This window comes from Chrysemys picta, chromosome 4, assembly GCF_011386835.1.
Source record: "Chrysemys picta bellii isolate R12L10 chromosome 4, ASM1138683v2, whole genome shotgun sequence".
NCBI classification, from domain to species: domain Eukaryota; kingdom Metazoa; phylum Chordata; order Testudines; family Emydidae; genus Chrysemys; species Chrysemys picta.
In genome coordinates this window covers 17542742-17555631 of record NC_088794.1, presented here as the reverse complement: position 1 = coordinate 17555631, position 12890 = coordinate 17542742, and the positions used below count along the sequence as shown (strand labels likewise).

Here is a 12890-nt window from a genome sequence, read left to right as displayed (position 1 = left end):
CAAGGACAGAGATGTTTTCCCAATATACTCATTAGTGCTATTTGTAGCTTTCTCTGTGGTCCCTGAATGCAGCAGGTCTCTTCTGTTTGGCATGTGGACACGGTGAGTGTCTGATGGTGTGTGCTGTCTGGTAATAAGTGCCTGGCACCAGAGGAAGCATCACAAATAACTCCCTGTACCAGGTAGGAGGAGTCTCTGCCATTGAAGTTGACAAAGTGATAGAATTCAACACTTAATATGGACATAAGAATATCCACAGTTAAGTAGGAAAAAAACCCCAAGAGGAGAGTGAACTAACTGCACTGCTAGTCTGCCATTGCCATAGTCCAGGGGTGGCCAAATGTACTGACGCTTTGAGCCGCATACAACAATCAAGAGCCGGAGCAGCAGGCACCTGCTGGGGCTCAGGGCTTCAGCCCCACTCCTGCTAAAGCCCTGAGACCCACCTCCCTGCTGGGCAGAAGCCCACCAGCCTGGTCCAAGACTGAGGTCCCAAGATTTCTCCCCCAACCCAAGTCTGGTAGGGGGGCTCCGTGAGCTGCACTTTCACTCTAAAAGAGCCACATGTGGCTCGCGAGCCACAGTTTAGTCACCCCAGCCATAGTCTCTTGTAAGTCTGTTAGAGTTTGTTGCATCAACATAACACGCTAACACTGATCTTGTTCTGTGCTAGGGAAATCGTGTGGTGTTCCAAAAGGACCTGAGCATGGCAGAGCTGTTGATACAACAAATTACCTGTATGGTGCAAGAGTAAACATCATTTGTGATGACGGGTGAGTGTTGGGCAGCCGGTGCTGATGAATTCACAGAGCTTAGTTTGGTGTAGAACTACTGGTGAACAGTGGAAAATTAATAATAGCAATTCTGATCTAATTTAAAAACATTGTCTGAGCAGGTGCTACAGATCTGCTGTCCTGCTTCAAGGCCCTATTGAAAAAGTATAACCTTCACACTGAATTTGGCCAGGTGTGGCTCATGATCCCTCAGTCCTGCAGTTGAAAGATTAAGTTGGAAGGAAGCAGGTGCAGCTACGGTATCATGGGGTGCGCTTCAATTTGTTCAAGCTGCTGTTGGAAAAAACTACCATAATATGTGATTGGGTTCTAGTTTCATTGGATTGTGCAGGTACTTTCAGGACATCAGAGTCATTGAACAGGGAAGCACATGGCATGAGCATGGATGTCTTTGCTTTAATTCATATATCATTTTGTTTTTCACTGTATCACCCATTTAGGTGGTATGTGCAGGCAACAAGGGTTAGATTCCCTGTGCTGGGATCAGGATGATTGGGAGGGGCTGGTTATGGAATAAATTGCCTAGGGAAGTTGTGGAATCTCTGTCATTGTAAATGTTTAAGAGCAGGTTAGACAAACGCCTGTCAGGGATGGTCTAGATCAGGGGTCTCAAACTCAAATGACCACGAGGGCCGCATGAGGACTAGTGCATTGGTCCGAGGGCTGCATCACTGACACCCACCCCTTGCTGCCCCCGGCCCCGCCCCCACTCCACCCCTTCCATGAGGCCCCGCCCCTACCCCACCTCTTCCCTACCGCCATTCCAACCCCTTCCCCGAAGTCCTCACCCCAACTCTGCCCCCTCTCTGCCCCCAGGCAGTGCAGGAGGGGTGTGGGGTGTGATGGGGGCTCAGGGCAGGGAGTTGAGGTGCAGGAGGTGTGCAGCAGGGGGCTCAGGGCAGGGAATTGGGGTGTGGGGTGCAGGAGGGGTGCGGGGTGCAGCAGGGGGTCGGGGTGCAGGGTGCAGTGGGGGCTCAGGGCAAGGAGTTGGGGTGCAGGAGAGGTGAGAGGTGCAGCAGGGGGTCGGGGCGCAGGGTGTGGCGGGGGCTCAGGGCAGGAAGTTGGGGTGCAGGAGGGTGTGGGATGTGGCAGGGGCTCGGGACAGGGGGTTGGGATGTGGGGTGCGGGCTCCGGCCTGGCGCCGCTTACCTAGAGCGACTCCAGGGTGGCAGCACCTCCCTGAAGAGAGAGGCTCAGGACTAGGGCAGAAGGGCAGGGGAAGGGCAGCCTGCCCTGGCCCTAGTGAAGAGGGATACTAGGACCTGCCGGCAGCCTGCAGAGCGGAGCTGATTCAATGTGTGCTATAGGCTCCTGAGTCACCATGTGCTGCAGACTCCAGGCTCCGGGGCAGTGAAGAGGCAGTAAGTGGGGGCCGGGAGACACTCCGGGGGGGGGGGGGCGTGTGGGGGTGGCAGGTGCCCCAAACATTGGGGAGCAGCGCACGGGGAGCTTAACAGGCACAGAAAATAACTCGAGGGGGCGGGGGTGAGGGGAGTTTGGCAGGGACAGGAAGTAACGGGGGGGAGGGCGTGGGGAGCTCCACGGGCCACAGGGAAGAGCTCCGCGGGCCACATGCGGCCCACTGGCCGCGTGTTTGAGACCCCTGGTCTAGATAATACTTAGTCCTGCCTGAGAGCAAGGGACTGGACTAGAAAACCTCTTGAGGTTCCTTCCAGTCCTATGATTCTCTGTCTTCAAACGCCACAGAGATTGGGAGACAGAGCAAAGGCCTTTTCCTGTAGCTGAGCCATCAGCCTATTTCTCAGGGGATGTAATAACAACTAACTGTTATCAGAGATCAAATCCCTTTACAAAGGAGGGCAGTATTGTTTACCCCATTTTACAGAAGGGGAAGTGACTTCCCAAGATCACGCACAGGCCAGAGGCAGAAATGAGAATAGAATCCAAGTTTCCTGAGTCCCAGTCCAGTGGTTTTTCCTCTAGGCAATACTGCAGCTGAGTTGCACCCACAAGAATGACCAAGCTGTTGTTGTGATACTTCACATTATCCTATGCAGAAGTGTACAGAAGCTGCCCACCTTGGAATTGTGCCCACCAATGAAAGCTTTGGGTTTAAATGGGCTGATTAGGTTTGGACATTGAGATGTTCAGGATTTGAAAGAGTGGCAGCAGCGGGACAGCCCTTGCGCAGCTGTCTTCTCCCCCTGTTGTTGCTGTCAGCACAAGTGGCCTTTGCGTGTAATGTTCTAAGTTGGAAGAAAAGCGGTAGCCACCAACAAATGATGTTCATGTCTATCCTTGTTGGCCCCTGCCATTTCAGCAGACCGGTTAAAGAACCTACAGAGACCAGCTTTACTAGGTGCACCTCTCATCTGTTTCTCTAAACCATCTTGTCAAATAAATAAGACCACGGCCAAATATATAAGGAAGTAGTGAAGGCTATGTGACTGCATTGCCAGTATGCAGTACTTCCTGTGCAAGAATTAGCTAGAGGTCCAGCTAAGTGGGTCTTGGGTGTGGACTGTTGCCAACTCTTTGGTAGAAGAGCAGAGTTAAAATAGGCAGAGGAATGATGGCACTAAGCAGGCTGAGCTACTGACTTCAAGAGTGACAGAGACACCCCTTTTAGTACTTTGCTCCCCATTTCTCTGGGACAGTAATCCAAGGTGTAGAATGCCAACAGCACACGTCCCGAGCACTGTTCTGCAGTTTGGAGCTAGGGAGGTGTGACGCAGCCTTCTATTCTGCAAATCCAAACCTCTTTGACGTGCGAACACTTTGAGAAGATTAACAGTCTGGAAAATTACTAATTTCCTTAGTGCTTTTCAAATTTTGGAACTTATCTAGGGACTTCTTTCACCTATTGGAGATGTAAGAAGTAAGAATCATTAATAAATGTGGAGAAGAGAGACTTACTTGTTTCCCTTTGCTAAGATTTAACAAAGGTATTGCACTGAAATTCCCAAGCATCTGGCTAGGATAGACTTGAAGGAGAAGAATTTCACCTGCTAACATGGTCTCTGCAATCTTATACCCACCTATTTGCTTGTTCTACATTGGCTTTAACCACTCAGCATTCCTTGGTCCTAGGGATCATGTTGGTACTTACAGCAGGAATGACCCTACAGGGTCACTTACTGGAAGAAAGAACCCCTTTTCCAAAGTTCTGGACTATTACAGGAATAATTAGAGAGTTAGGTAAGAAACTTTTTCTCTTTTCTTTAGGTTCAGATTACGTGGGCGGCCTTTCATCCAATGTATGGTGAAGGGAGATCAAGTTGAATGGAGTCAACTTCCAACTTGTGAAGGTCAGGCTATTTTTATTGCTTTAAGAAGAACTCCTGATTGGAGCTGTTGCAGAGTAACTGTTACAGACAGGATCGGCTCTAGGCACCAGCAAACCAAGCACGTACTTGGGGTGGCAGAATTCCAGGGGCAGCATTCCGGGTGGTTTTTTATTTCTTTTGCTTTGGCAGTTGCGCTCTCGGTTTTGGTTTTGGTTTTCTGTTTTTTTGTTTTTGTTTTTGTTTTTTTGTGTTGGGGAGGCAAAAAAACTAGAGCCGGCCCTGGTTACAAAGCTTTCATGTGTGTTTTATATTCACTCGATTTAGATTGTCGATCATATAGATATTTTTGGGAACGGGGAGACATGATGAAAGTGTAGGAAGATCCATTGTGTTGCTGGTTCCTTCTGTAGAAGCCACATTCCAAACAAACACAAAACCCCACAGGCCTCTCTATCCCTACAGAGCATTCCCCTTGAGCTTGCTGTCTGGTGTATAGATTCCAACCCAACTAATGACCTAAACACAAGTGAACCCTGAACACGGGGATGGTGGGGTTCGATTAGTTTCTCATTCCTCACCAAATAATCTCTGCTGCTTTTGAACTCTTTCATCCAACTTTTTTTTATTTAGTGTAATTCCTCCCTGTTAACTATTCTCCTCCCTTCCCCTCAAAACCAATCAACCAATCCTGGATTCCACACTCAAAATCTTGAGGCTATTTTGGAGTGAAACCCAGTATTAAAACTTCTTCCCAATTTATTTGCTTTAACTTTTTTGTCCTTTTGGACACTACATGGGGTGGATCTGTCAACCAGGCTATCGCTATCTGGTCTAGAACCAGCTGCAGTTAAAAGGAAATTTCTAATTTAAGCGTTCAGCTTCTGGAACATTGTAGAAGGGCATCTATTGTCTTTCAAGGATGTGAATCAAAGAGTCACAGCTCCTTGTATATAATGTAGGGGAGAGATGTGTTCTGATAAGGCTGTTAACTCATCGGTAACTTACAAATGTGATGATAATTTCTCACTTACTGGAGAGGCCTCCATTCACTGTACAACTAAAGATAACATCAATGGAGTCTGGAATGGGCCTGCCCCTGAATGCAAAGGTGACTGACTCTTTTTATCTTCCTCTTGTTCTACTTTCTCCCACCAGAAAAAAACAATATTTTGATTTCTAGGCAAACCCATAAACATGAGGAAATTCAGTTAGCCATTAATCATCTAAAGATATAACTTGTGGGAAACCTGGTTGCTGTTGGAAACGTAATCCTTAAAAAATGGCTGTTGCTTCACGTACACTCAAGGAGGAAAAATTAAGATCTCACGGGTCACCTTAATTCTGTGGTTTCCTAACTGCTGAGTGCTTTACAATTGTAATAACTTGTTTCTGCTGTGGGTTTTATGTAACTTCTGGGTTTCTTAACAAGAAAAATGAAGTCTATATGAAACTAATGTTCCATCCTCCACCTCCATGTGTCATTGAGGTTTGACTCTTGGGCCTAAGGTACTGTAGCATAGACCTCTATTAAGTTAAAGAACTAATTACAATAATTGGCTGCAGGAGTAAATTGTTATCCGGACCAACCACTAGAGGAGGATGCACAACACACTAAAACAATGGATTATATATGCATGAATAGCCTCATTATTTGCACCGCGTAGCCAAGTATTTAGATTTGGCAAATTCTTTCGGTTAGGCTAAGTGGATGAGACTTGGTTCTGCAATATTAGAGATCTGGGTTGTTCCTAGCTTATGTAGCTTCCATTCAGGGAAGATGGGTTGCTCAGTGATAACTTGGGTTTTGAAGGGCACAGGATTGTTAACACCAGTCAGTAGAAATAATGAGAGTTGAACTCATCATCTCCTGGTTCTCAACACGGTGCACCTTCTCCTAGGCCAAAGGATATTTTGATGTGAGGGATGGAGATGCACAGTTCTGAGTTGCACATGGAAACACCTTGCAGTGAATGCTCAGTGAGAACAACATGTATAGGGGTTTTAGAAGTCCCTCTAAGACGTTTTGATGAGTAAAACTAAAGGGAAATGACAGATTTTGGCAGTTTGTAACTCATGGTGGCAGCAAGAGGCACCACATTGAGCCTTTCACGGCCCTGTTGCAAACCACAGAACTGTTAGAGCTCTTAGAGAGAGAGAGAGAGAGAACTTTTGTAAAGGGAAGTGGTAGGCAGCTCAATGTAGGGGTTGCTATGGGCTTCCTCTAGAATATCTGAATGGGATCCCAGCAGCAGTCTACAGGGTAGCCCAACTGATAGTACTTGGGCTCTAGCAGTGACAATGTGTAAGTGGGATAAGTCTGTCTTGTCTCTAAAGATGCAGATTCCTAAACATTAGTTTGGCAAGCTCCTGTCTCTGAGTGGCCAGCTGGTGATGGGAGACTGATGTCATGTTCATAGTGGCTTTTTCCTCTTCTTTTTGCCTTAGTCATAATTATCCAGGACAAACCACAACTGTCCCTCCCGAAGGAGCAGAAGTAGCTGGTGCTTCCTCATGTAAATTGGAAGAACTTGGATTTGATAAAAGTCTAGAATTTTGGGTTCAAATGTGGCCCACTTGGAGTGTGGGTGGGAGCTGGAGAGTTGCAGAGGCTGGAGCTATGCATGCAGTGGGGATTCGGCTATTCTGTGCTCCTAATCCAATCGCTCTCTGCACCTCCACCGTTATTGTGCAGCGCGGTTGCTCCCGCTCGGCTAATTCCTGTTTAGAGAACTTGACCTAGCACAGCAGTGAATATGCCTTTAGTTTAAAGCCCTGGCTGTGGTAAGCTTGTCTATTCTCATAGGCTACTGGAAAACCTGAGGAACCCCCCACAACGGGGCTCACCTGGCCTGTGGCAGGTCCCTGTAGCATCTAAGGCATGTCAGGATCCTTTACAACTAAGGCAGCTGTGTGAAATTATTTAAAATAAATCTCTCTCCTATTAACATGAGAGTATGTTCTTATGTTTTTTTGATAGGTCACTGTGGGACCCTGCCAACGCTCAGTCGTGCCGTCCCCCGTGATACTAGTCGCACAGAGGGCTTCCCGATCAACACAGAAGTGACATACAAATGCCTTGATGGCTTTGTTAATATCCCTGGAAAGTCATACACTGTAGTTTGCCTTTCAAACTCAGAGTGGTCACCCATTGAAGAATTTTGTAATGGTAAGTATTTTATTTTCTCTGGAACAAATTTGCTCGGGCCACCCTTCGCTGATGGAAATGTCAGACTTTCCCCCACTGAATAGGTCTACTCAAAATTAGCTTTAATGACTAGTTTCAAGTTCCTTGCTGGATCAGTGAGAATATACAATTAACCTGCTTATTCAAGAATCTCGTTGCAAAGCAATCTGGGAGCATCCATCAGTGAGACGCTTGTGCTGGATTCAGGAATGTGCGGTTTAGATCGACAGGAATGGGAAGTAATTTTATTTTTGAGTTTTGGCTGCACAGAAATAGGTGGGGATGCCTCCATCCTTGGGTTGCTCATACAGTTTTGCTGCATCACCAGGCAAATATGAAATAAGGCTGTTTCAAAAATGATTTACCTGAATACTACCACTTATATTACAATATTGCATAAAGGTCCTGGCCAATGGTAGCTGGGGGGGGCAGTGCCTGTGGGCGAGAGCTACACTGAGCCGCTTGTGCGCCTCCGCTTAGGAGCCCGACCTGCTGCTGGCGCTTCCGGGGTGCAGCACAGCCTGCCTTAGCACCCCAGCTGCACCCCAGCTGACAGGGAGCTGCCCGAGGTAAGCCTGTGCCCCAGTCGCCTTCCCCAGCCCTGATCTCCCGCCAAACCCGGAGCCTATTCCTGTGCCCCAAACCCCTCATCCCCACCCCCATCCCAGAGCCTGCACCCCCAGCCCAGAGCCCTGACCCCCTTCCGCCCCCGAGTCCAGAATCCCCTCCCACACCCTGAACCCCTCATACCTGGCCCCACCCCGCAGCCTTGAGCCCCTCCCACACCCCAAACCCCTCATCCCCAGCTCTGTTGGGTCGTGGGCATCAACAATTTTCTTCAACTGGGTTGCCAAAAAAAAATTTGAAAACCACTGACCTAAAGAATTCTAAATCCAGATTAACAACAAGATGCAACAAATGGGAGAAGGTGGTGGGGAGGGAGGGCAGCATGTTTTCATGTAGATTAGCTGTGCGTGCAGTGTGGCTTGCCTCATTTTGGATAGGTTATTTTAGAGGTTAAGTGAGCGGCTATGAATTTTTTCAGGGAGCCTGTCTGACAGGTAAGGAAGAAAGCCTGGAGGTTCTCTAGGAGACCTGGCTTAAGAGGCGATGAAGGTTGGGTATGTTGGTAGAGCTCAGTTGCTAGTTGACATCATGAGATGAGACATCTGGAGTTAAGGCAGGGCTGTGATGAGATGTGCTTTGAAAGAGAGGATACGAAACTTATTTTTGATGTGGTAAAGAAGGGAGTCCCTGTGGAGGGATGCACAGAAAAGGGGTTGACATAACCTGAAAAAAAGCCAGGTCCATAGAGAAGAATATAAGGGACTGGATGAGAGCTTTGGCAGTCTGGACTGAGAAAAGCTGGATCTTGGAGAAGTTAAGAAGGGAAAATGGCAAGATTTGGATGTAGCCAGGACATGAGGGTCCATAGAAAGGCCTGAGTCAAAACTAATGCCCAGATTACAGGCATGAGCAGCTGAGAGGAGGGTGATTTTGTTCAATCAGTGGCGACTGAGGACGTGGAGAAGGAAAGATTTGCGAGGGAACACAAGCTCTGTTTTTGCCATGTGCGCTTTAAGCTACTGGCAGGGAATCCAAACGGGAGTTTTGTGAGTTGTCAATATAACAATCGCATCCAAAGCTGTGAGAGCAGATAGGATCCCAAAGACAGGTGCACAAGGAAAAGAGGGTGGGCTGAGGAGAGAATCCTAGCAGATTCTCGCTGATGAGGTGGGGGTGGGGGAGAGTTGGAGGACCCACCAAACTACACCTGAAAGTACGAGATGGAAGAGTCAGGAGAAAAACCGTGAGAGGATGCAGTGACAAAAGCCAGTAGATGATGGGATTTAAAGAAGTAGAAATTCTTGATGGTGTCTAAGGAACTAAGAGGTCAAGGAGAATGGGGTGGGGTAGAGGCCCTGGGAATTGTGTGAGACTTCAATAAAGTGGAGAGTATGGACACAGACTGGGGAGGGTCACAAAGTAGGTTTGAGCATTGTCCTGGTAAACCCAGGGTTGTGAGTTTAATCCTTGAGGGGACCATTTGGGGATTTAGTTGGGGATTGGCCCTGCTTTGAGCAGGGGGTTGGACTAGATGACCTCCTGAGGTCCCTTCCAACCCTGATATTCTATGATTCATTAATAGAGTTGAAGAAGACAACCGTGCCGTGGTTGTAAAGAGAATGTTCAGTTAGAATTGGAGATGAGGAGCAGGGGGGAAATCTGTCTCTTTGTACATGCTTTAATCTACCAATGCCTTTCTCTCTCTTAGCTCCTTCCTTTTCTTTTTTACTCCTTAGTTCGTACCACCCGCTGCTTGGAGCAGCACCCAGTTAACGTGGTCCAAGTGGCTTGCCTCTCTTCCTTAAAAATAATTGTTAAAAAATCTCCCTTCCCCTACATATTTTGTAAAGTGTCCTGCTCTAATGCTCATATGCAGTTCTGTGGCTGTACTGTAAGAGCTGCTGCTGCCTCTAAATCAGAAACTTTGGGGGCAGGGTATCTGTTACCTGTTTGGTACCCTTCACTTATGTTACAGAGCTGGGCATAGTTAGTGTTTCTGTTTTTTTTTAAATATATATATGTGTGTGTCTGTGTGTTCATATATAAATAGAAAGGCATAAAATTGTACTTTTAACTATCTTTATAGCTAAATCTTTCAGACCCTGTGTCTTCTTTGCTAGGTGGCTGTGGTGCCCCACCAAGGTTAAAATCTGCTGCCTTAAGTGCGGAAGATGCAAAGAAGAATTACTGTCCTCCTGGGACCAATGTGAGTTATGTCTGTCGTCCAGGATATGAGAGCACCGAACTGAGACCTGTCATTACTTGTCTTGAGAATTTAACATGGTCAGAAGCCCCTGAGTTCTGTAGAGGTGGGTGTCTTTCTTTTTTTTTCTTTTTTGTCACTTTTCTCTCTCCATTGAGCGAGTGGCCCTCTGTGAGCAGATAGGAGTGTTTTCTGTTAAGCAGCTGGTTCACATTTCAGCAGCAGCTTGTCCATGTTAGTTTGAAAACCCTTTTTGTCAGGTTTTGTCATTAATTTTCAATTAAGTTTAAATGGCAAGAGTATCCCTGGTAACTATATGTGAAGGAGAATAATGGTATTATTTTTGTTGTTGTTAAAATTCACACATTAAAAAATTCGAGCCTCAGAGACAACTCATTCAGCATGAAGTTCAACCAAACTGAATCACCGTATTAAAAAATGAATGTAATCAGGGCCGGCTCTAGGATTTTTGCCGCCCAAAGCAAAAACAATTTTGGCCGCCCCCGTTCTTTAATTACCCCACCCCCAGCCCCTCCTCAACTCCGCCCCTTCCCCAAATCCCCAGCCCTGCCTCCTCCCCCCAGGCTCTCAAGCCTAGGAGGGAGGGAGGGAGGGGTAGAAACGGCGCCGCGCCACGGCCACTCGGAGTCTCCTCCTCCCTCCCAGGTTTGAGAGCCTGGGAGGGAGGGGGAGACTCCGAGTGGCCGCGGCGCGGGCACCGCTTCTCCCCCTCCCTCCCAGGCTCCCAAGCCTGGGAGGGAGGGGGAGCAGAGGCGCGCAAAACAGCCGCTCGGGATCTCCCCCTACCTCCCAGGTTTGAGAGCCTGGGAGGGAGGGCGAGTAGCGGTGCGCGAATCAGCTGTTTCGTGCGCCGTGGCAGCAGCAGCGGAGGTGAGCTAGGGCGGCCGGGGCACATTTTTAGGGGCGGCATTCTGGCGCCGGCCATGCCGCCCCTAAAAATGTGCCGCCCCAAGCACCAGCTTGTTTTGCTGGTGCCTAGAGCCGGCCCTGAATGTAATATTTAATAACTATGTGTATGGCAAAGTTGTTCAAATACCAAAATACATAACAAAACTTCACTGACGAATGGCCTGCATTGTGAAGAATACTGTAAGTTTTGGCAAAGCTCCCTGTATTGAGTCTGTATCTGTTGTATTCCATGCAAAACCTACATTAATACAGGGTGAGAGGAAGGAGCCAACTGAGTGATCACCCTTAACCGCAGCTCCTTGCATGTATGTCAAGTATCAGAGGGGTAGCCGTGTTAGTCTGAATCTGTAAAAAGCAACAGAGGGTCCTGTGGCAACTTTGAGACTGTCAAGTATCAGAGGGGTAGCCGTGTTAGTCTGAATCTGTAAAAAGCAACAGAGGGTCCTGTGGCAACTTTGAGACTAACAGAAGTACTGGGAGCATAAGCTTTTGTGGGTAAGAACCTCACTTCTTGCATCTGAAGAAGTGAGGTTCTTACCCACGAAAGCTTATGCTCCCAGTACTTCTGTTAGTCTCAAAGGTGCCACAGGACCCTCTGTTGCTTTTTGCATGTATGTGTTATATTCTGTTTGACAAACCTAGCCTATATCTTAATACTGATGTGACTTTCTTACGCAGTCTTAGACTCAAGTAGTCTGGCATGCCTGATTAGGAAAATACTTCATGTATATAACAGGCCATATATTTTTATGTGCAAAAATCCTTGTCCCCATCAAGGACAGAGATGTTTTCCCAATATACTCATTAGTGCTATTTGTAGCTTTCTCTGTGGTCCCTGAATGCAGCAGGTCTCTTCTGTTTGGCATGTGGACACGGTGAGTGTCTGATGGTGTGTGCTGTCTGGTAATAAGTGCCTGGCACCAGAGGAAGCATCACAAATAACTCCCTGTACCAGGTAGGAAGAGTCTCTGCCATTGAAGTTGACAAAGTGATAGAATTTAACACTTAATATGGACAATAAGAATATCCACAGTTAAGTAGGAAAACCCCCCAGAGAGGAGAGTGAACTAACTGCACTGCTAGTCTGCCATTGCCATAGTCCAGGGGTGGCCAAATGTACTGACGCTTTGAGCCGCATACAACAATCAAGAGCCGGAGCAGCAGGCACCTGCTGGGGCTCAGGGCTTCAGCCCCGCTCCTGCTAAAGCCCTGAGACCCACCTCCCTGCTGGGCAGAAGCCCACCAGCCTGGTCCAAGACTGAGGTCCCAAGATTTCTGCCCCAAACCAAGTCTGGTAGGGGGGCTCCGTGAGCTGCACTTTCACTGTAAAAGAGCCACATGCGGCTCGCGAGCCACAGTTTGGCCACCCTGGACATAGTCTCTTCTAAGTCTGTTAGAGTTTGTTGCATCAACATAACACGCTAACACTGATCTTGTTCTGTGCTAGGGAAATCGTGTGGTGTTCCAAAAGGACCAGAGCATGGCAGAGCTGTTGATACAACAAATTACCTGTATGGTGCAAGAGTAAACATCATTTGTGATGACGGGTGAGTGTTGGGCAGCCGGTGCTGATGAATTCACAGAGCTTAGTTTGGTGTAGAACTACTGGTGAACAGTGGAAAATTAATAATAGAAATTCCGATCTAATTTAAAAACATAATCTGAGCAAGTGCTACAGATCTGCTGTCCTGGCTTCAGGGCCCTATTGAAAAAGTATAACCTTCACGCTGAATTTGGCCAGGTGTGGATCATGATCCCTCAGTCCTCCAGTTGAAAGATTAAGTTGGAAGGAAGCAGGTGCAGCTATGGTATGATGGGGTGCGCTTCAATTTGTTCAAGCTGCTGTTGGAAAAAACTACCATAATATGTGATTGGGTTCTAGTTTCATTGGATTGTGCAGGTACTTTCAGGACATCAGAGTCATTGAACAGGGAAGCACATGACATGAGTATGGATGTCTTCGT

General features: G+C 47.5%; 1 protein-coding gene across 1 annotated transcript in view; it reads left to right on the top strand.

Moving 5' to 3' along the window:
* LOC101943449 (complement receptor type 1-like) overlaps positions 1-12890 on the top strand; it is a 431031-nt gene that overhangs the window by 249043 nt on the left and 169098 nt on the right. The window contains exons 19-23 of the mRNA XM_065594544.1: positions 674-773; positions 3981-4063; positions 7020-7208; positions 9914-10102; positions 12374-12473. Coding sequence (XP_065450616.1) covers positions 674-773; positions 3981-4063; positions 7020-7208; positions 9914-10102; positions 12374-12473 — 661 coding nt within the window. The remainder of the gene's footprint in view (positions 1-673; positions 774-3980; positions 4064-7019; positions 7209-9913; positions 10103-12373; positions 12474-12890) is intronic.